This window comes from Salmo salar, chromosome ssa15 (assembly GCF_905237065.1).
Source record: "Salmo salar chromosome ssa15, Ssal_v3.1, whole genome shotgun sequence".
NCBI classification, from domain to species: domain Eukaryota; kingdom Metazoa; phylum Chordata; class Actinopteri; order Salmoniformes; family Salmonidae; genus Salmo; species Salmo salar.
Window position 1 is genome coordinate 65,067,545 of NC_059456.1, and position 25,376 is coordinate 65,092,920.

A 25,376-nucleotide genomic window follows, 5' to 3' on the forward strand; every position below is an offset into this window, starting at 1 on the left:
TGTTCGGCTGCATGTCACGCATGCTACCGCCGAGGTTTGGGGATGTGTGCGTGTGTGTGTGTGCATGCATGCGTCCTTGTGTTGGAGTGGGAGAATTTGTAGCAAAATCGGTTCAGAGTGAAAAAGAGAAAGAAAGAGAGAGTAAGTGAGAAAAGTAAAGTACGCAGCTAGCCCCAGGAAACCTCTTCAGATTTCAGATCACAGCTAGTAAAATAAGTCCTGGCTCATCAGTATTTCTCTCAATTTATCACACACACGCGCACGCACACGCACGCACACACACACAAAGCTCATCTCCCTCATGATGGAACACATGAAATGAGTCAGTGGAGCTACAGCTGCAGCTTGGCACATTTAATCCTCAATATCCTCTCCAGCCACAACAGCCACACACATAAAGGTAAATAAAATCCACAGCTTTATGGCCATGCAGCCCAGCACTAGAGCTGGCTAAATGAACACACTGCAGGACAGAAGCCCTCCATCTGAATAAATGCCCCTGGTCTATATCAAGTGGAATGTGAAGCAGAATAAATCTATAAAAAAAAAAAAACATAAAAGCCCCGAATGGTATCCTCTTTGGGCTCGATTTTTCTCACGCAAAGGAATGTACAAAGACTGTTGTAAAACTCACTATTCTCTGCAGTGTGATTTATATAGTAACTTTCTTCCGTCCATGTTTGTGAGAAAGAGGTGGTGTTTTATCCCTCCCTTCCTTCCTTCCTTCCTTCCTGTGTTTACCTGGTTTGGAGCCCTCATCCACAGAGCCGTTGTAGACCTGGTTCTTGAATTCAGGCCGGTTGTCGTTCATGTCTATGACATAGATGTACAGGTCTATGGGGCTCTCCACCCGCTCACCATTCATGTTCACTGCATGGGCACGAAGCTGGGGGGAGAGACAGAGACAGACAGAGAGAGAGATGGTCAGTTAAGTTATCATTAACAAACTCGATATGCTTGATATGCAGTGTGGCAACCAGTACTATACACTGCATTAAGGCATATTTCTGAAAAACAACAGGAACAGACAGAAATAAACAATGTTGCATTGCATACATCAATTGTGCAGACCAATGGGCACCCAGCACCAATAATGTATACCAGAAAAACAACAACTATGATTACATTTAATTTAAATGTAAAGTTCTGGGAGAGAAATGTCACACCCTACAATTTTGTCCATTCTTTTCTCCAACACCGAATCCTCAGAACTGGTGTCTTCAAAGTAACAAACACAACAACCTCTTTTATAAAAAGCTGACTTCCCATAAAAATATTATTTCTTTGTATCCTTCTTCTCCTGGTCTTCTTGGATCTCAGTCCAACATTCTGTGGTTGTTTATTTTTTTTTTAAGGGGAATCCCAAAATCTCTTAACCTCCAGCCAACATCACAAACACAGCGATTTGATGTGAACCGCTGCCAGGCTCAGCTGTGTCCTGTCGTAGATCAATAGCAGCAGCCAACTCTAGGATTTCAAACAAAGTTTGGACATGGAATTAATACCCAAATCGATACAGGCTGGAAAGCATGTCCAGATATCTGAAAGCAAAATGTTTTGATAAAGAACACTGCAGGAGAAAAATGCTGGTAACATAACTCAGTTATAGAGTATCTGTTAAGATTCAATAAACATCTACGCTCTGTTTTTACTGCACCCAGGGAGTGAGCCAAACTAACAGACTCAATTTGAAAAATAAAACGAAACATATTTTCAGATCTCTCTATAAAATCAGGGAGTTACTGTACATACTGCTATTTGTGTAACGCGGGTCGTATAAAGGGGACCAAGGCGCAGCGTGTATAGTGCTCATATTCACTTTTATTATGAAGACACTAGAACGAAACAACAAAACGGCCGACAACAGTTCCGTCAGGTGAACATACACTAAACAGAAAACAACCACCCACAACCCACAGGAAAAAACAGGCTGCCTAAGTATGGCTTCCAATCAGAGACAACGAAAGACACCTGCCTCTGATTGGAAACCATACTCGGCCACACATAGAAAATGAACATAGAAAATGAAAACTAGAACAAATCCCCTCTAAATAAACCAACCCCAAAACACACAAAAACAACACCCCCTGCCACGCCCTGACCATACTACAATGACAAATGACCCCTTTAACTGGTCAGGATGTTTTAAATCAACAAAGAGGATTTATTCAACAATATCCCTTTAGACTGCGTGAAATAGTGAAGGTTTAAGAATGATATAGGGGACCCCTGGACTAACATCTCACTGCTACAGGCTAAGGATGCCAAATATGTAGCCTGTTAGAATGTTTGAGATGACTATCAACAGGATCCTTGAGCAGACATAGTAAGATCCATGTGATTCTCAAGAAGAAGAGAAATAAACAAGTCGGGAGGAGAGGAATATCAAAGTTGGAGCCGCAGGTCCTCCACCTTTTCGATGCTTCTGATAAGATGGCCATAGCGATGCCTCGACCGCAGGGTTGTGGCCTTGTGACGGGAAATAGAATTAGGAGGAAGCTCCATCCACTTCCCTCCTCTAAAACAGGTGAACATCCTCTCCAATCTCTCTCCTGCCCTCCACTCCCCTCCTCTCCTCTCTGCATCTCACAAAAATTGCATCAGCCAAGTCTCCTAAAGGTTAATTTGACTTAACTTTTTCCTCTGCATCGTCTGATCTGGCCCTGCACCCAATATCCGAGCACTGCACTGGCACTCTGCTACACTGCAGCCTGGGAGCCCGCAAGCCCTTATCTCTCCCCCTGCGCTGCGGCATGCGGCCCCCACGCCCTCATTCAATAACACCGCCAGTAAGAGATTACCAGCCGTGTTTAAAGAAGCCAAGATGTAATTCTGGGTCCGAATGAAAGTTATCATCTTGAAAGGGACCGGGTACGAGGGAGGAAACAACACACACCACGCCACGCATCGTGGCGCCCAGCACTTGGCACAGGCCAAGCATCCGATGGAGATAACACAAGACCCAGAACACTGACTTCTTCCTTTTTTTAAAGTATTTTTTATTTTTTTTATCTGATTGGATGCCCTGGCCTGCTATGAATCGGAGCGTGCTTATTTTGAAGACAAGAAAGTTTCGGTCTTCAAACTTTTCTTGTGTCTTTGTTTAATCCTTGTTATGAAATCAGAAACACACATTAAAAACCAATGTTGAATGAAAAAGCTGCCGACAAAGTCGCTTTGAGGAAGTATTAGTCATCTTCAATTACATCTTCATATTACAGTTGTAAGATAATGAAAGAGAACTTTTACCACAAAATATAGCTCATGTTCAGTTAGTTTTACGTACATAAAGGATAACGTATAGTTGCTGACTGTGTGGCTACATTCGGTTCTTTAATGGTGTCTGACAGAGACACAGGTCCAGCTCTGACATCTTCATCCTCAACCTGTCTTCCTGCCCCCTCACCTCACCCAACTGATGTACAGTTAGAGGATGCTATTCACCTCCATCCAGCCTGGGACTGAGCTTAAAGTCAAGCAGGCATCATCAAGCCTTGGCCTTTCCTAACAAATCAACCCCATCGATCCTGCATCCTCCTGGAAAGCTGGACCTCCGAGCTCACTGAGTCCAACAAATGCGTGGCAGACAGGATGGAGAGATGTGAGGGGCAAGGAAAAAAAGAGAGAGAGAGACACGCAATTGTAGAGCGAAGCATGAATGAGTGGGTGACCAATTCTGGTAGAGTCATTCTCATGGTCTGTAGCTGTAGCTAGCCTCAGCCTTCACTCTCTCAATCAACACTCCATCTGGACAACCTGCCAGCCTGTCACTAACCCATTACACAGGTGTGTGTGCGTGCGTAAATACGCGTGTGTGACTCACATGGTAAGATGATCTCCTCTCTCGGTCCAGGGGTTTGGTGACGAACATCTTCCCGGCAACAGGGTCGATACTGAACACCTCATTGGGTGGCTGGTCCGCTCCCACCCCCGTGATGCTGTACCGGATGGAGATGTTACGGTCCTGGTCCGAACGGATCTGCGACAAGACACAGTTAACGCCATGTCAGTTTTAACTCTGTGGTCTACTACTGTTTCTGAAATCGGTTTCATCTTTCGAAGCACATTCAATCATTGAGCGATATGGGAGATTGGAGAAATAACATTGCCTTGACAGTGGGTTATGAAATATGTGTTAGATGGTGATGCCGCATAGAAAAGTACCACACATTGATGGTACACCATAATCTACTCCATGCCACTGCATCCACTGGTGTGACTGGTTAACTGTTTATTCCAGGACTAGATCATCATATACTGTAGAGGCTGGGAGACCAATGATACCATGGGCCAGAGCCAGAGACAATCATCAGATATTGTATATTCAATCAAAAAGACACACAAGCACATACAGGCACGCTCGCACACACATACATACACAAACACAAACAAACACATCCATCATAACTCACAGCACTCCCAGCTATAGCTGTGAATTTCATTAGTGCTACGGAATGGTGCAGAACGCATTCTCTTTGGCACAACTGGAGTACTTCAGACTGGAAATTCAATATTTCTCTTTCTTTCAGTGGATAGAAAAAGAAATCAACGTACATTTGCAAAGAGCATTTTTCTTCTGCTTGACAGCTGGAGTTTTAATAAACAGCTCTTACAGGGACTGTGCTTAGGACGCTGTCACAACGTGAGCAGAAGAAGACAAATAAGAAAATGAAAATGTCAAACTCTTCTCGTAAACACTGTTATTAAGGAAGTTTAGTTTAGTTTATTAGGATCCCCATTAGCTACTGCACATGCAGCAGCTACTCTTCCTGTGGTTCACATAAAATATACAAATACATGACAAAGGACATTCAATAAAAATAAATAATACAAATTACATTGAAAAAAATAGATATGAAAAATAAGAGTTATATATTGGAAAGACACCAAGAAAAATACTATTTACACACTATTCATATATACATAATCATACTATTATATACAGTTAAATTAGACCTTTAGAAGAGGAGAGGAGCTGTGATACAATATGTTTCTTAAAGCTAAACTTGCTTTTTACCTGAGTAACCACTGATGGCAGAGCATTCCACGATGACATGGCTCTATACATAACTGAGCGACTTATTCAATCTTTTTTTGTTTTGGGAACAGTGAAGAAACCCATAGTGGCGTGTCTGGTGGGGTACGAACACTATATATACACAAAAGTATTTGGACAGTCCTTCAAATTAGTTGATTTGGCTATTTCATTTGGCTATTTCATAGACAAACATTGGCAGTAGAATGGCCTTACTGAAGTGCTGAGTGACTTTCAACATGACACTGTCATAGGATGCCACCTCTCCAACAAGTCTGTTCATCAAATTTCTGCCTTGCTAGAGCTGCCCCGGTCAACTGTAAGTGCTGTTATTATGAAGTGGAAACGTCTAGGAGTAACAACGGCTCAGCACTGAAGTAGTAGGCCTCACAATCTCACGGAACTTGACCTCCGAGTGCTGAAGCACGTGGTTGCAACACTCACTACTGAGTTCCAAACTGCCTCTGGAAGCAACGTCAGCACAAGAACTGTTCGTCGGGAGCTTCATGAAATGGGTTTCCATGGCCTAGCAGCCGCACACAAGCCTAAGATCACCATGCGCAATGCCAAGCGTCGGCTGGAGTGGTGTAAAGGTCGCCGCCATTGGACTTTGGAGCAGTGGAAATGCATTCTCTGGCGTTCATCTGGCAGTCCGACGGAGGAATCTGGGTTTGGCAGCAGCGCTTTTGGTTTTAGATGTATTTAATACCAGTTTATTGTTAATGACCCATTCTGACACTGACTGTAACTGCTTGGTAAGAGTCTCAGTGAGCTCACTGTCTGTAGGTGCTGTTGTGTAGAGTGTGCAGCAAAGCAATTGGGCTCCCGAGTGGCGCAGCGGTCTAAGGCACTGCAGCTCAGTGCAAGAGGAGTCACTGTAGTCCCTGGTTTGAATCCAGGCTGCATCACATCTGGCCGAGAATGGGATTCCCATAGGGCGGTGCACAATTGGCCCAGCGTCATCCGGGTTTGGCTGGGGAAGGCCGTCATTGTAAATAAGAATGTGTTCTTAACTGACTTGCCAGGTTAAAAAAATAAAAATGAACCTATTCATGTTAATAATGGAAATGTATATTTTCCTTTAATACAATTGTTCTTTTAGCTTACTGATATATAATTAGTCTTTGGACACATGGGATTAAGTTTTTTTTACACATTTCATGTGAATACATGTTCAAATGATCAGATCTTAATAATTTTTGGTATATAGATTGTCCGAACCATATATATAAACTCAGCAAAAAAAGAAACGTCCTCTCACTGTCAACTGCATTTATTTTAAGCAAACTTAACATATTTGTTGACAACAAATATTTGTATGAACATAACAAGATTCAACAACTGAGACATAAACTGAACAAGTTCCACAGACATGTGACTAACAGGAATGGAATAATGTGTCCCTGAACAAAGGGGGGGTCAAAATCAAAAGTAACAGTGTGGCCACCAGCTGCATTAAGTACTGCAGTGCATCTCCTCCTCATGGACTGCACCAGATTTACCAGTTCTTGCTGTGAGTTGTTACCCCACTCTTCCACCAAGGCACCTGCAAGTTCCCGGACATTTATCGAGGGAATGGCTCAAGCCCTCACCCTCCGATCCAACGTGCTCAATGGAATTGAGATCTGGGCTCTTCGCTGGCCATGGCAGAACACTGACATTCCTGTCTTGCAGGAATGTCGCAGGTCCAGCGACAGTGGGTTTGTGCCCATAGGCGACGTTGTTGCCGGTGATGTCTGGTGAGGACCTGCCTTACAACAGGCCTACAAGCCCTCAGTCCAGCCTCTCTCAGCCTATTGCGGACAGTCTGAGCACTGATGGGGGATATTGTGTGTTCAAGGTGTAACTCGGGAAGTTGTTGTTGCCATCCTGTACCTGTCCCGCAGGTGTGATGTTCGGATGTACCGATCCAGGTGTTGTTACACGTGGTCTGCCACTGTGAAGACGATCAGCTGTCTGCCCTGTCTCCCTGTGGCGCTGTCTTAGCTGTCTCACAGTATATATATTTTTCTTTATTATTATTTTGACTATTTTCTACATTGTAGAACAATAGTGAAGACATCAAAACTATGAAATAACACATATGGAATCATGTAGTAACCAAAAAAGTGTTAATCAAATCAGAATATATTTTAGATTCTTCAAAGTAGCCACCCTTTGCCTTGATGACACCTTTGCATTCTTTTAACGAGCTTCATGAGGTAGTCACCTGGATTACTTTTCCAACAATCTTGAATGAGTTCCCACATATGCTGAGCACTTGTTGGCTGCTTTTCCTTCACGCTGCGGTCCAACTCATCCCAAACCATCACAATTGGGTTGAGTTGGGTAATTGTGGAGGCCAGGTCATCACTCCATCTCCCTCCTTCTTGGTCAAATAGCCCTTACACAGCCTGGAGGTGTGTTTTGGGTCATTGTCCTGTTGAAAAACAAATGATAGTGGGACTAAGTGCAAACCAGATGGGATGACGTATCACTGCAGAATGCTGTGATAACCATAATGGTTAAGTGTGACTTGAATTCTAAATAAATCATAGACAGTGTCAACAGCAAAGTACCCCCACATCATCCTCTATGCTTCACGGTGGTAACCACACATGCGGATATCATCTGTTCACCTACTCTGCGTCTCACAAAGACACATGGTTGGAACCAAAAACTCAAATTTGGACTCATCAGACCAAAGGACAGATTTCCAGTTGTCTGATGTCCATTGCTCATGTTTCTTGGCCCAAGCTAGTCACTTCTTATTATTGGTGTCCTTTAGTAGTGGTTTCTTTGCAGCAATTGGACCATGAAGGCCTGATTCACGCAGTCTCCTCTGAACAGTTGATGTTGAGATGTGTCTGTTACTTGAACTCTGTGAGTTGCAGTCTGAGGTGCAGTTAATTGCCCATTTCTGAGGCTGGTAACTCTAATGAACTTATCCTCTGCAGCAGAGGTAACTCTGGGTCTTCCTTTCCTGTGGCGGTCCTCATGAGAGCCAGTTTCATCATATCGCTTGATAGTTCTTGCAACTGCACTTGAAGAAACTTTCAAAGTTCATTACATTTCCACATTGACTGACCTTTATGTCTTAAAGTAATGATGGACTGTTGTTTCTCTTTGCTTATTTGAGCTGTTCTTGCCATAATATGGACTTGGTCTTTTACCAAATAGGGCCATCTTCTGTATACCACCTCCTACCTTGTTACAACACAACTGATTGGCTTAAACAGATTAAGAAGAAAATAAATTTCACAAATTAACTTTTGACAATGCACACCTGTCACTACCTCGTGAAACTGGTTGAGAGAATGTCAAGAGTGTGCAAAGCTGTCATCAAGGCAGAGGGTGGCTACTTTGAAGAATCTAAACTCTAAAATCTATTTTGATTTGTTCATCAATTTTAGCAAACTTATACATTTTTTAAAACTGAAATATCACATTTACAAAGTATTCAGACCCTTTACTCAGGACTTTGTTGAAGCACCTGTGGCAGCGATTACAGCCTCGAGTCTACTTGGGTATGACGCTTCAAGCTTGGCACACCTGTATTTGGTGAGTTTCTCCCATTCTTCTCTGCAGATCCTCTCAAGCTCTGTCAGGTTGGATGGGGAGCGTCGCTGCACAGCTATTTTCAGGTCTCTCCAGAGATGTTAGATCGGATTCAAGTCTGGGCTCTGGCTGGGCCACTCAAGGACATTCAGAGACTTGTCCCGAAACCACTCCTACGTTTTCTTGGCTGTGTGCTTAGGGTCATTGAACATTTGCTTCAATCTGAGCTCCTGAACGCTCTGGAGCAGGTTTTTATCAAGGATCTCTCTGTACTTTGCTCTGTTCATCTTTCCCTCGATCCTGACATGTCTCCCAGTCTCTGCCGCTGAAAAACATCCCCACAGCATGATGCTGCCACCACCATGCTTCACTGTAGGGATGGTGCCAGGTTTCCTCCAGATGTGACGCTTGGCAATCAGGCCAAAGAGTTCAATCTTTGTTTCATCAGACCAGAGACTCTTGTTTCTCATGGTCTGATAGTCCTTTAGGTGCCTTTTGGAAAACTCCAAGTGGGCTGTCATGTGCCTTTTACTGAGGAGTGGGTTATATCTGGCCCCTCTACCTTAAAGGCCTGATTGGTGGAGTGCTGCAGAGATGGTTGTCCTTCTGGAAGGTTCTCCCATCTCCACACAGGAACTCTGGAGCTCTATCAGAGTGGCCATAAGGTTCTTGGTCACCTCCCTGACCAAGGCCCTTCTCCCCCGATTGCTCAGTTTGGCCGAGCAACCAGCTCTCGGGAAGAGTCTTGGTGGTTCCAAACTTTTTCCATTTTAAAATTATAGAGGCTACTGTGTTCTTGGAGACCTTCAATGCTGCAGCAATGTTTTGGTACCCTTCCCCAGATCTGTGCCTCGAGACAATCCTGTCTCAGAGCTTTATCGACAGTTACTTCGACCTCATGGCTTGGTTTTTGCTCTGACATGTATTGTTAACCTTATATAGAAAGGTGTGTGCCTTTCCAAATCATGTCCAATCAATTGAATATACTACAGGTGGACTCCAATCAAGTTGTAGAAACAGCTCAAGGATGATCAATGGAAACAGGATGTGCATCAATTTCAGGTCTCATAGCAAAAGGTCTGAATACTACTGAATATTTCAGTATAAACATTTGCAAAAATGTCTAAAAACCTGTTTTCGCTTTGCCATTATGGTGTATTGACTGTAGATTGATGAGGACAAACATTTATTTAATCAATTTTGGAATAAGGCTGTAACGTAACAAAATGTGGTAAAAGGGAAGCGGTGTAAATATTTCCCGAATGTACTTCCCTGTAGCTCAGTTGGTAGAGCATGGTGTTTGCAACACCAGGGTTGTGGGTTCGATTCCCACGGGGGGCCAGCACAGAAAAAAAAAAAAAAATGTATGAAATGTATGCATTCACTACTGTAAGTCGCTCAGGATAAGAGCGTCTGCTAAATGACTAAAATGTAAAATGTAAATGTACTTTAGAGATTGTCTGTACCAGTATCTAAATATAAAAACAATATTTAAATAAACCCACACACTCTTTCTCTCAGATTTTATTTATTTTTATTTTACTAGGCAAGTCAGTTAAGAACAAATTATTATTTACAATGACAGCCTACCGGGGAACAGTGGGTTAACTGCCTTGTTCAGGGGCAGAACGACAGATTTTAACCTTGTTAGCTCGGGGATTCGATCCAGCAACCTTTTGGTTACTGGCCCAACGCTCCAACCACTAGGCTACCTGCCGCCCCATATATAGTAAAAGGACTTGAATGGGTTAAGAATAAACCATTTCTGAGAAAACTCAGGTTGGCATTTATTGAGACGACTCATGTAGAGGTTAGCTGGCACAGCCACAAAGTCATAAAATCGTATTTTAAACCTAACCCTAACCACCCTGCTAACCCTAATGCCTAACCCTAACCTTAAATTAAGACCAAAAAGCAAAAAAAAAATTCGATATAGCTCATTTTGACTTCGCAGCTGGCCCATCCAGCGGAAACTGCTCAGTTCTGCCTCGAGGGCAAGACTCATGACAATAAACATGAACCTGCGAGAAAAACAAAGATGAACCTACGGAGAGAATAGATGGTGATATACTACACACATGACTGTACAAACATGCTTGCACACACACACACACACACACACACACACACACACACACACACACACACACACACACACACACACACACACACACACACACACACACACACACACACACACACACACACACACACACACACACACACACACACACACACATTCCAGAGCAGAAGAGCTATTAAGTACATTAAGTTAATTGCACGGAGTGTGATTTGAGCTGAAGTGGAGAGTAATTGGGCTTCATTTGAGGGGTTCTTTCAATTTAGCTCCCGCATAAGGTGCTAGCCAGCCCTCCAACTTCCTTCCATTAGAGGAAAGAGAGCTAGTGCTACTATTTCACACATATACACACACACACATGCACACACACTCCTCCTATCCCACCACCTCTCCTCCAATCAGTGACTATTTCAGGAGCGAGCAGCGAGTGGTCGTAAAAGAGAAAGACAAAGTTGTCTCCATCTTTCAGCACTCATGGAAACCAATTTGACAGTACTTTTGACTCACTAGGATCCTGGCCCAGGGAGAGAATAGCCTGAGACTAACCAGGGAAGGACTAGGACATAGTGTGTCAGACAGCTGTCATCCAGACTGACCCGAGCATCACCATAACAGCCTGTCATCATCATCATCATCACCAGGATCATCATCGTCCTCCTCCTCCTCCTCCTCTCTCAATACGTTGTAAGAATATGGTCTCCCACACAAACCCACAGTCCTCTCTGGAGCAACTACTACTTCCATACAGCAAACACACAAACCCACAGTCCTCTCTGGAGCAACTACTACTTCCATACAGCAAACACACAAACCCACAGTCCTCTCTGGAGCAACTACTACTTCCATACAGCAAACACACAAACCCACAGTCCTCTCTGGAGCAACTACTACTTCCATACAGCAAACACACAAACCCACAGTCCTCTCTGGAGCAACTACTACTTCCATACAGCAAACACACAAACCCACAGTCCTCTCTGGAGCAACTACTACTTCCATACAGCAAACACACAAACCCACAGTCCTCTCTGGAGCAACTACTACTTCCATACAGCAAACACACACACCCACAGTCCTCTCTGGAGCAACTACTACTTCCATACAGCAAACACACACACCCACAGTCCTCTCTGGAGCAACTACTACTTCCATACAGCAAACACACACACACACAGTCCTCTCTGGAGCAACTACTACTTCCATACAGCAAACACACAAACCCACAGTCCTCTCTGGAGCAACTACTACTTCCATACAGCAAACACACAAACCCACAGTCCTCTCTGGAGCAACTACTACTTCCATACAGCAAACACACACACCCACAGTCCTCTCTGGAGCAACTACTACTTCCATACAGCAAACACACACACCCACAGTCCTCTCTGGAGCAACTACTACTTCCATACAGCAAACACACACACACACAGTCCTCTCTGGAGCAACTACTACTTCCATACAGCAAACACACAAACCCACAGTCCTCTCTGGAGCAACTACTACTTCCATACAGCAAACCCACAAACCCACAGTCCTCTCTGGAGCAACTACTACTTCCATACAGCAAACACACAAACCCACAGTCCTCTCTGGAGCAACTACTACTTCCATACAGCAAACACACAAACCCACAGTCCTCTCTGGAGCAACTACTACTTCCATACAGCAAACACACAAACCCACAGTCCTCTCTGGAGCAACTGCTACTTCCATACAGCAAACACACACACCCACAGTCCTCTCTGGAGCAACTACTACTTCCATACAGCAAACACACAAACCCACAGTCCTCTCTGGAGCAACTACTACTTCCATACAGCAAACACACACACCCACAGTCCTCTCTGGAGCAACTACTACTTCCATACAGCAAACACACACACCCACAGTCCTCTCTGGAGCAACTACTACTTCCATACAGCAAACACACAAACCCACAGTCCTCTCTGGAGCAACTACTACTTCCATACAGCAAACACACACACACAAACACGTGCGTACTTGCGCAAAGGCCTATGCTCCAACACAGTGAATTACTTGAAAGCTGACGGCTATGGTAATTAACAAGCTGTTTTTTACGGATTGGCTACTAGTACTTCAAAGACTTTCCGTCCTCAAAACAACAACAACAACAACAAACAGAGGAGAGAGGGCCATAGGTGTAACTAGCAGCTGGGTTGAACTCTCCCTCCCCTAACTACTGCCCTCCATGCTCATTTAGCTGAAGCATTAAGGCGGGGCGGGAGGATGGAAACCTTACCGACTTAATTTGCTGCTTCCAGTCCAAAATTCTCCACGGCTAAACTACTGTATCTCTCCTGCCTCTCCTTCTCTCTCACTCGCTCTTTCTCTCCATTTCAGGGACAGAAACCATGCATGAAAAAAATGTAATTACTTCAATCCGTTGGCTTTGGCAGCGCCGCATAAATCCTTCCCAGTTAGAAGTGATAGCACTCCTTCATTTCTTCCCAGTTCCTCCCGCCCCCTGATTTCCCACCCGCTTCCGAGTCCTCCTGCTTGGGGGAGAATCAGCTGAACGCATATCTCCCTGGTCATTCCAGCCAATTACCTTCCCCTCCCACAACGTTCACACAACATCAGTGTAACGCTAAGGGGCACTGTCAAAAACATCAGTCATTTGATTCCACTGTATTTTGTGTGAGTTGTGTGTCACAGTGGGTGTGTCACGGTGGGCGTGTGTGTCAGTGTGTGTGTGTCACTGTGGGCATGTGAGACGTGCTTACACACTCACAGCCCTCCGCTGGGTAATGAATGATAAAGGGACTCATTTTGAAAGGCGCTAATAATCAAGAGCAGTTTTCCTCCCCTCTCTCTCTGTCTCATTCCCTCTCCTCTTGTTAGAGACAAAGGGGTGTGTGTGCGCGTGAGTGCAAGCATGTGTGTGTGTGAATGTGTGAGACAGTATAACGTCTCTCGTCAGAACGCAGACACTGGTTAAATGACCTATTTGTCGACGGATCAAAGCAATTCTCCTCATTACTGAAAACTTGTCTGAGTAATAAGGAGATCTTATCAGTGAGCTGAGCTCCCCTCTGCCTGGCAAAACTGATTCAAATGAGAAACTATCTGCTGCCGGCTCTCCAGGGAATACAAGGGAGAGGAAAGGGGAGGAGGAGGAATAATAGAGAGGAGGAATAGGATAGAGGAGTGATGCTCTCTGTACTGCTGCTGGGTGCAGAGAGGACGGGGGGAAATCAGCTCCTAGATGTTCCTGCGACATTTCCATTTCTATCGTATTTGCACAGCGTTGTTTTACTAATGCTCAGTATAAAACAATGTAATTATTATAGTATTGTATCATCTTTCCTGCTCTCACTTAAAATAGACCTACTTTACTTTTTATAATAATCGTCTATATATTTTGTATGGAGAAAGACTGAAACACATTGAATCCATGACCTTATGAATGAACACTATATCTAATCCAGGTGTGGTATTTCTCCCATGGTCTGTCTGTCTGTGTATTAATGATAAGGCAAAATGTAGATTTCCGCCTAAATAGACATACCCAAAAGTAATTATTTTTCATGAGATGGCCATAAACAATAACTGGAAATGCTGCATCGTTTTTAGAAAGTTCTGGAACTCACCTTTCTGGTAAAAATGTTTTTATAATTTGCTGAGGTGTACACCTTTTTGAGGACACAAGCTCAAGTACATTGTAAAAATATTATGAGAATATGAAAAATCATATATAAATGTTTACTATTCAACAAAAGCGGGGCAATAGGGAATGAATTTACTGTTACTATATTTAGAAAGCATTTCAATCAAATTATAAAACGATTTACTATTAGATTTCACCTTTCTTATAAATGTCAAATAAATGATCATACTTAGTGACAATACAATATTGTCACCATTTCATATAACTGATGACAGACTTTTCAACTAAATGTCCTCTGAGCAGCGCTGAGTCACCATTCAAAGACGTTACAACTTCAGCTTTAAGCACAACGTGATTTCGTCCGTCTGTGACCAAGAGAAAGTGGTCTTGTTTTAATTCTATAAATTAGGTATATGTTTTTTCCTCTTGACAGCTATAAATCCATCTGAAAAGACCACTTTCTGGATAGGCCAGCAAATGTGACACGATGCTTGACATGCAAATAATCGATTTCATGTGTCGGTGAAACTGCGCTTGCAATAGCGACATACGAATTGGGACAACTAGCGGTTTTAGGGAGTGTAAGGCAATTGATGTTGTGCCGTTCAAAGAGCTTGCTGTACACAGAAATATAGTTCGGAACCGTTCCAAGAATCACTTAACATCTAAGAGGTTTTATGGGCTGAGCTAGTGCTAGCGGAGATGACAGCTTGGACTTCTGAGGAGAATTCGCCCTGGGGGTTTAGCGTTGGCTAGCTAGCTCCTGCAGGGTTTAGCGCTGTTGTTGAAAACTAAAGCTCACGGAGCACCGGACGTCTCTGTTTCATGTGATAGGAGTGCATTCAGAGCACAGGATTGTAGCACTGTGTGCGTTTGTCCCCAGTAGAGCCCTTCTTAGCGTAGCTCAGCCCACACAATACTCACCATGGCAGATTGAGAGAGACGTAAACATAAATGTACATACAGCGCTTTTAAGTTTTCACACCCCTTTACTTTTTTCCACATTTTGTCAGGCCAAATAAACAGTGCCTTTGGAAAGTATTCGGACCGCTTGACTTTTTCCCACATTTTGTTAGGTTACAGCCTTTTTCTAAAATGGATTCAACTGTTTTTTTCCCTCATCAAATACACAATACCCCATAATGACAAAGCAGAAACTGATATTTGTGTAACGCCCTGGCCATAGAGAGGGTTTTTTTGTTCTTTATTTTGGTTAGGCCAGGGTGTTACATTGGGTGGGCGTTCTATGTTCTTTTTCTATGTTTTTGTATTTCTTTGTTTTGGGCCGTGTGTGGCTCCCAATCAGGCACAGCTGAAGTTCGTTGTTGTTGATTGGGAGTCACACATAAGTGCATGTTTTTCCGTTGGGGGTTTGTGGGTAATTGTTTCTGTCATTGTGTTTCACCTGACAGGACTGTTTGGCTGTCAGTTTCTTGTTTTGTAATTGTATAGTGTTCCGTTTAAGAATTAAATATGATGAACACTAACTCCGCTGCGTTTTGGTCCACTCTCTCTCATGGCAGTCGTTACAATTTGTTGAAGCACATATGGCAGCAGTGATCATAGCCTCAAGTCTTCTAGGGTATAATGCTACAAGCTTGGCACAACTGTATTTGGGGAGTTTCTCCCATTCATCTCTGCAGATTCTCTCAAGCTCCGTAAGGTTGGATGGTGAGCATTGCTGCGATTTTCAGTTCTCTCCAGAGATGTTTGATCGAGTTCAAGTCCGGACTCTGGCTGGGCCACTCAAGGACATTCAAAGATTTGTCCCGAAGTCACTCCTGCGTTGTCTTGGCTGTCTGCTTAGGGTCGTTGTCCTGTTGGAAGGTTGAACCTTCGCTGCAGTCTGAGGTCCTGAGCGCTCTGGAGCAAGTTTTTATCAAGGATCTCTCTGTACTTTGCTCCGTTTCTCTTTGCCTCGATCCTGACTAGTCTCCAAGTTCCTGCTGCTGAAAAACATCCCCACAACATGATGCTGCCACCACCATGCTTCACCGTAGAGATGGTGCCAGGTTTCCTCCAGATGTGACACTTGGCAATCAGGCCAAAGATTTAAATCTTCGTTTCATCAGACCAGAGAATCTTGTTTCTCATGGTTGGAGAGTCTATAGGTGCCTTTTGGCAAATTCCAAGCGGGCTGTCATGTGCCTTTTACTGAGGAGTGGCTTCAGTCTGGCCACTCTACCATAAAGGCCTGATTGGTGGAGTGCTGCAAAGATGGATGTCCTTCTGGAAGGTTCTCCCTTCTCCACAGAGGAACTCTAGAGCTCTGTCAGAGTGACCATCGGGTTCTTGGTCACCTCCCTGACCAAGGCCCTTCTCCCCCGATTGCTCAGTTTGGCCGGGCGGCCAGCTCTAGGAAGAGTCTTGATGGTGACAAACTTCTTCCAATTAAGAATGAGGGAGGCCACTGTGTTCTTGGGGACCTGTCCTGGAGCTCTACGGACAATTCCTTCGACCTCATGACCTCATGGTTTTTGCTCTGACATGCACTGTCAACTGTGGGACCTCAATTCAATTTACCACAGGTGGACTCCAATCAAGTTGAAGAAACATCTCAAGGATGATCAATGGAAACAGGATGCACCTGAGCTCAAAGTCTCATAGCATAGGGTCTGAATATTTATGTAAATATGGTATTTCTGTTTTTATTTTTGATACATTTGCAAACAATTACAAATCCTGTGCTTTGAATGCACTCCTATCACATGTGTAGATCACTCAGGAACATTCAATGTATTCTTGGTTGCAACTCCAGTGTACAGTGCCTTATGAAAGTATTCAGGCCCCTTGACTTTTTCCACATTTTTGTTACATTACAGCCTTATTCTAAAATATATTAATTACAAGCAATCTCCGCAATCTATTTACAATGTTGACTGAAATCGTCTTGAAAGTCTATGGCAAGACTTGAAAATGGCTATCTAGCAATGATCAACAACCAACTTGACAGAGCTTGAATCATTTTTTAAAGAATAATGTGCAAATATTGTACAATCTAGTTGTGGAAAGACTCTGCCAAAGGGGATTCTAACATGTATTGATATTTTTGTATTTCATTTTCAATAAATGTACAAAAATGTCTAAAAACATATTTTTACTTTGCCACTATGGGGTATTGTGTGTAGATGGGTGAGAAAAAACATATACTTAATCCATTTTGAATTTAGGCTGTAACAAAACATGTTGAATAAGTCAAAGGATATACTTTCAGCAGGCACTGTACGTACTGTAGTAGGTAACGGAATTTCCGGACTATTAAGTGCACCTGAATATAAGCCGCACCCACTGAATTCAATTTGTTTTATTTATTTTGAACATAAATAAGCCGCACATGTCTATAAGCCGCAGGTGCCTACCCGTACATTGAAACAAATGAACTTTACACAGGCTTTAACGAAACACGGCTTGTAACAAAAATAAATAGGCTTTAACGAAACACGGCTTGTAACAAAAATAAATAGGCTTTAATGAAACACGGCTTGTAACAAAAATAAATAGGCTTTAACGAAACACGGCTTGTAACAAAAAATACAAAATTAGCAGTAAACAGTAGCCTACCAAGAAAGTCATTGATCACTATCTTACTTCTCCTGTGCACTGAAACCATCTCCTTCGGTGTCAGAGTTGAATAGCCTCAGAATTGCTTCATCCGATATTGGATCGTTTTCATTGTCGCTCTCGTCTCTTTCATCCGGAGGCAAATCCCCTGCTGAGCCCTCTTCAACACGCAGCAGTCCAGCCTTTCGAAACCCGTTGATGATAGTGGATTTTTTGACAATGCTCCACGCTGTCAGGACCCACTGGCAGACTTGACCATAAGTTGCTCTTCGCATGCGGCCTGTTTTAGTGAAGGATTTCTCCCCACTTGGCATCCAAGCCTCCCACTGAACACGGAGCGCCACCTTAAATGCACGATTTACACTGATGTCGAGTGGCTGCAAATACTTTGTTGTGCCCCCAGGAATCAGGGTGACAAAATGGCTACCGTAATCAGAATGATGGGAAGTTTGAGAGCGCTCGATTTAATCTAAACAGTAAACCAAAAAGTTGTTTGACCTTAACCCGTTCGGCAATTTCATTGGTCTAATGAAAGCTTCATGCCGCCAAAAAACTGAGCACGTCACAGAATGTTTAAAAAAAATAAAAAATAAAATTGAAAGCGGGAAAAATCCATATATTAGCCGCGTCATTGTTTAAGCCGCGAGGTTCAAAGCCTGGGAAAAAAGTAGCAGCTTATAGTCCGGAAATTACGGTAGTTACTGTACACCATATGTATCTCCCCTCAACAATCGCAGACGTGAGCACACACACTTTTTTATTTACTAGGCAAGTCTGATAATAACAAATTCTTATTGACAATGACGGCCTACCCCTGCCAAACCCTAATCCGGACGACGCTGGGCCAATTGTGTGCCGCCCTATGGGAACATATGCATGCACAAGTACACACAAGCACACAACGACACACACCAGAAAGTAAAGGGGAAATGAAAAGCCAGTTGGAGACTGGGAGAAGTCAAACTTCACTGCTTATCAATGAGACGTGTGTTCTGTTTTAGAGAGGGAGGTTGTGATGTATACTGCTGTCTGAACCACTGGAGATCACACTGGCACCTGGGGTCATGACCCCAGCTAAACCCTCTCCCATTGGACAAGATCTGTCAAACATTCACTAAATGTCAGAGTCCTACTAACTAAACAGTGCTACAGACAAGTCATAACATGACTGGTGCATTTGATCCAGACATATTCCACTACCACTATTGCCTGGTAATACAGAACACACAATATATTGCCAGAGTCGCCTGCAACGCCCCAAGAACAACATTGCCATCTACAGCCGGCATTGGCCAGGGAGTGGTTCCAACATTGGCCGTGTGTTATTGTTTGAGTTGAGGTTTGAAATGTGGGTGAATGTGCATGAACGTACACACACTCTTGCGCGCATGCACATACACACAAAACCGCACACAAAAACACACACAGACACAGACACAAGGATACGCAATACAATAATATTGCCTTCTTTGCAATCCTCACAACCCAAAAAGCCATCTATGGAACAAAATTAGTGGATTAAATGACAAATGAAAAAGGAAAACTTATTTGGACTTGGAATTAGTTTACAGCTTTGTATATAATCTGTAAAAACCTCAAACTATTTAAAGGATTTTCTATAAAAGACTCCTTTTTGTGTGGGAAAATACTGTAAGAAAGGATATCTCTTTAGATATTTTCAAAAGAAAAAGTTCAATTTCCTACTTTTATATTAGGACAAGTAAATATTTGTCAAATTATATTTAAACTTATGTCGACATGCAAAACATTTTTTTTGGTGGGGGGAGTAATCCTTTGGACAGTCTTAAAAAGCGGCGCTATTATGAAATGACACTCTCACGTCTATGTAATTTCTTTCTCTTTCTTTCTCTTTCTCAGTGCTTTGTGTTGTTTTAGGGTCTCCCAACAACAAGGAGAAAGACAGTATTCAGGAAAGAAGAAGTGGAGATGCAGTTGCCTTGGTACTACAACCTACAGTTAGTCCTGATGTACACATACACATTATCTGGCCTGTCATAACTGTGACAATTAGGGACTGTGGTCTGCCTGGGGTTCAAAGGGACTGACATTAAACCACGAAGAATCAGGATCTGCAGCACGCCAAAAACACATATGGACATGTGTGCGCACGCACACACACGCTCACAAGAAACTGCTAGATATCTACCTAGCTCTACACTAAAGCAGCAGAAACAGAGTAAAGCCCAACAAGCAGGTGGAGTTACAGATATTATCATTTTTGGGACACTGTTAAGTCCATGGAGAATAAGAGCACCTCCTCCCAGCAGCCCACTGCACTGAGGCTAGGAAACACAGTCACCACTGATAAATCTACGATAATCGATCATTTTAATACGGCTGGCCATGCTTTCCACCTGGCTACCCCTACCCCGGCCAACAGCTCTGCACCCCCTGCAGCAACTTGCCCAAGGCCCCCCCCCCCCCCACTTCTCCTTCACCCAAATCCAGTCAGCTGATGTTCTGAAAGAGCTGCAAAATCTGGATCCCTACAAATCAGCTGGGCTAGATAATCTGGACCCTCTCTTTCTAAAATTATCCACCGAAATTGTTGCAACCCCTATTACTAGCCTGTTCAACATCGCTTTCGTATCGTCTGAGATCCCCAAAGATTGGGAAAGCTGCCGCGGTCATCCCCCTCTTCAAAGGGGGAGACACTCTAGACCCAAACTGTTATAGACCTATATCCATCCTGCCATGCCTTTCTAAAATCGAAAGCCAAGTTAACAAGCCAAGTTAACAAGATCACCGACCATTTCAAATCCCACCAAGCTGGTCATGGGTGCACCTCAGCCACGCTCAAGGTATCATAACCATCATCGATAAAAGACAGCACTGTGCCGCTGTCGTCATCAACCTTGCCAAGGCTTTCGACTCTGTCAAATCACTGCTGGCAGATTCAATAGCCTTGGTTTGTCAAATGACTGCCTCGCCTGGTTCATCAACTACTTTTCAGATAGAGTTCAGTGTGTCAAATCGGAGGGCCTGTTGTCCGGACCTCTGGCAGTCTCTATGGGGGTGCCACAGGGTTCAATTCTTGGGCCAACTCTTTTCTCTGTATACATCAATGATGTCGCTCTTGCTGCTGGTGATTCTCTGAATCAACTCTACGCAGACGACACCATTCTGTATCATCTGGCCCTTCTTTGGACACTGTGTTAACAAACCTCCAAACGAGCTTCAACGCCATACAACACTCCTTCCGTGGCCTCCAACTGCTTTTAAATGCTAGTAAATCTAAATGCATGCTCTTCAACCAATTGCTGCCCGCACCCGCCCGCACAACTAGCATCACTACTCTGGACGGTTCTGACTTAGAATATGTGGACAACTACAAATACCTAGGTGTGTGGTTAGACTGTAAATTCTCCTTCCAGACTCACATTAAGCATCTCCAATCCAAAATTAAATCTAGAGTCGGCTTCCTATTTCGCAACAAAGCCTCCTTCGCTGCCAAACATACCCTTGTAAAACTGACTATCCTACCGATCCTTGACTTCGGCGATGTCATTTACAAAATAGCCTCCAACACTCTACTCAGCAAACTGGATGTAGTCTATCACAGTGCCATCCATTTTGTTACCAACGCCCCATACACTACCCACCACTGCAACCTGTATGCTCTCGTTGGCTGGCCATCACTACATATTCGTTGCCAAACCCACTGGCTCCAGATCATCTATACGTTTTTGCTAGGTAAAGCACTGCCTTATCTCAGCTCGCTGGTCACCATAGCAACACCCACCCGTAGCACGCGCTCCAGCAGGTATATTTTATTGATTATCCTCAAAGCCAACACCTCCTTTGGCCGCCTTTCCTTCCAGTACTCTGCTGCCAATGACTGGAACGAATTGCAAAAATCACTGAAGCTGGAGACTTATATCTTCCTCTCTCTTATATCTTCCTTTAAGCATCAACTGTCAGAGCAGCTTACTGATCACTGTACCTGTACACAGCCAATCTGTAAATAGCACACCCAACTACCTCATCCCCATATTGTTATTTATCTTCTTGCTCTTTTGCACCCCAGTATCTCTACTTGCACATCATCATCTGCACATCTATCACTCCAGTGTTAATGCAAAATTGTAATTATTTCACCTCTATGGCCTCTTTATTGCCTTACCTCCCTTATCTTCTACATTTGCACACACTGTACATAGATTTTTTTCTATTGTGTTATTGACTGTACATTTGTTTATGTGTAACTCTGTGTTGTTGTTTTTGTCGCACTGCTTTGCTTGATCTTGGCCAGGTCGCATTTATAAATGAGAACTTGTTCTCAACAGGCCTACCTGGTTAAATAAAGGTGAAATAAAATGTAAAGAGATCCATCAGGTCACTGCAACCAGAGAGGCGAGAGAGTGGCAATGGCATGTTGCTAGTTCCCGCAGATAAACAAACAGTTATAAGCACACACACACGCAAATGCACGCACACACGCGCACACACACACTCACACACACACAAGCATGTGTGTGTGTGTGATATAGACTAATATGTGGCCTGTGTGTGGGCTCTGGGTGAGGAGGGCGAGAGCAATACAATACCCTTCTCTCTATTAGTGAAAGGAACTAATTAATGGGTGTTAAGCAGGGAATGACTTTTCCAATTATTGCCTTAGCGGGACACAGTGGTTAAAGGAGCCTGGTACTGAATAGTAGAGGCTTATGGTAAATTAGGAAGCCTATTCTCCCTGTAGGTAACAATGGTCTGACTCTCCTCATTCTCTCTCCTCTGCTCTGGGAGGGAAGAATGGAGAGAACGCAGCCATTATAATGGCGGAGAAAGCAATGTTTCTCTCTCTATTTCTCTCTCTTTCCCTCCCTTTCTGTCTCGTTGATTATATAGGATTGATTGAATTGTGAAATCAGAGAGGGATGGATGCATGAATGAGTTGCTTAGCTGCTCCTAGAGGCTTTTCACAAGCTGACTCTTTCAGGGCAGAGACAGAGGGGTGAATGTGTGGCTACTGCACTTTCCTCACCATTTTGGACGGAGTGGGGGAATGGGTGGGGGGGGGGGGCCCACCCATTCCCCCACTCCGTCCACTTTTCTCTCCCTCCTCTTTCTTCATCCATTCCCTCCCTCCACTCATACTCGGAGTCCATCAGGCCGCAGTGAGGAGGAGGAATGCAGAGTAGAGAGAAAATGGGGACAGAACGAGTGAGAGGGGAAAAGGAAGTGGGAGGGGTGAAGACACTGCATCAGCAGAATCCTACAGTGTGCCTTAACTGGCTGGCCACTGAACAATAGAAATGTAGCCAGGGGTATACTGTGCCTTGATTGGAGCTTGTGGAGACACTAACCTGGCTAGAGAAGTGATTATAGAGGGGAAGGCCAACATACAGTGCATTCAGAAAGTATTCAGACCCCTTGACTGTTTTCACATTTTGTTGAGTTACTGCCTTATTCTAATTAAATCGTTTTTTCCCCTCATCAATCTACACACAATACTCCATAATAACAAAGCAAAAACTGTTTTTTAGAAAACTGAAATATCACATTTACATAAGTATTCAGACCCTGCACTCAGTACTTTGTTGAAGCACCTTTGGCAGCAATTACAGACTTGAGTATTCTTGGGTATGACGCTACAAGCTTGGCACACTTGTATTTGGGGAGTTACTCCCATTCTTCTCTGCAGATCCTCAGGTGTGTTCCTTTCCAATTTACGTTCAATCAATTGAATTTACCACAGGTGGACTCCAATCAAATTGTAGAAACATCTCAAGGATGATCAATGGAAACAGGATGCACCTGAGCTCAATTTCGAGTCTCATAGCAAAGGGTCTGAATACTTATGTAAATATGATATTTCTGTTTTTTACTTGTAATAAATTAGCGAGAGAGAAAAAAAAGCATGGTAGTGGCAGCATCATGTTGTGGGGATGTTTTTCAGCTGCAGGGACTTAGAGACTAGTCAGGATTGAGGCAAAGAGGAACGAGGCAAAGTACAGAGAGATCCTTGATAAAAACTTGCTCCAGAGCGCACAGGACTTCAGACTGCGGCGAAGGTTCAACATTCCAACAGGACAATGACCCAAAGCACACAGCCAAGACAATGCAGGAGTGACTTCAGGACAAATCTTTGAATATCCATGAGTGGCCCAGCCAGAGCCCGGACTTGAACCCAATCAAATATCTCTGGAGAGAACAAGCCACTGTTCCTAGGCCGTCATTGAAAATAAGAATTTGTTCTTAACTGACTTGCCTAGTTAAATAAAGGTAAAATAAAAATACACAAGAAGACTAGAGACTATAATCACTGCTGCTAAAGGTGCTTCAACAAAGTACTGAGTAAAGAGTCTGAATACTTATTAAATGTGTTTTTCCCCTTTTTTATTTTGAATAAATGTGCAAAAAATTCTACAAATCTGTTTCTGCTTTGTCATTATGGGGTATTGTGTGTAGGATGAGGGGGGGAAAAAACGATTTAATCAATTTTAGAATGAGGCTGCAACGTAACAAAATGTGGAAAAAGGGAAGGGGCCATGTCTATACGATACTCTACGGATACACAAATATAATCAATATATTTCACAGACATACCCTCTCACACAATTAAATCAAATATTCCTCAGTCCTCTCCCACATCTAATTCATCTGGTTTAATTTCCTACATGTATAATCCTTTCCTTTAAAATTCAGCCTGTTGCTCTTCCTCTTTTTCCCACAGACAGACACAGATGCTATAAGGACAGCAGGAGGCTCTCTTTCCAGCCCACAGGAGGAAACACCTTTGGAATCTCACCTGGTAAACAGATGTCTAAGGAGCAGCCGGCTGAGGATGGAGGGATGGACGTATAGTGGGAGGAGAGGAAAAGACGAGGGGAGAGCAGAGGAGGAGGGGGCATTCATGTTTGATGTCGAACTGGATGTCTGACAAAACAAACCTCTTCCAGCCAAGGCCTGTCCATGCCAAGCAAGCTGGTGAGAGGCTGGACCTGTGGTGTCGTATGGTGGGAGCGCACACACATAAATACACAAGAGCATGCACGCACACACACACACACACACGCACACACACACGCACACACACACACACACACACACACAGAGAGTCCAACCACAGTGCCTCAGCCAGTCTGTCTGTGTTTCTCAGGATGTTCTGGCTCAGACTAACCCAGGGAGGGAGTCTGTTTGGCCAACTATCTCAGCCTGGGAGTCCAGCTGTCAGTTTGACAAATAAACCACACTGTAGATTGAGGGGGAGAGAGGTATGTGTGTGTGTTGGTGTGTGTGTACGCGTGCGTGTGTGGTTCGGATTGGTCTCAGATGATGATGAGTGTAGGTATGAGGCTGTTATATCCTGACACTCCTCTTCCTGATTGAAATGAACCAGACATCATCAAAGAAATGTGCCCATGCCAATGTGGGGTAGCCACTGTGTGTCTGGTATTACCTAGCCTGTTCCACTAAACCAGTGGGCAAAGCAGTTGAAAACCTTATGGTCAAACCAGGACCCAGCCAGTTTGACTGGCAACTAATAGCATGTCATTCTCAACCGCATATGG

At 43.7% G+C, this 25,376-nt stretch overlaps 1 protein-coding gene across 1 annotated transcript in view; it reads right to left on the minus strand.

Annotated features, from left to right (window-relative positions):
- LOC106571924 (cadherin-4) overlaps positions 1 to 25,376 on the minus strand; it is a 397,705-nt gene that overhangs the window by 50,492 nt on the left and 321,837 nt on the right. Inside the window, exons 6-7 of the mRNA XM_014145495.2 lie at positions 3,824 to 3,979; positions 742 to 886 (exon numbers count right to left, since the gene is read on the minus strand). Coding sequence (XP_014000970.2) covers positions 742 to 886; positions 3,824 to 3,979 — 301 coding nt within the window. The remainder of the gene's footprint in view (positions 1 to 741; positions 887 to 3,823; positions 3,980 to 25,376) is intronic.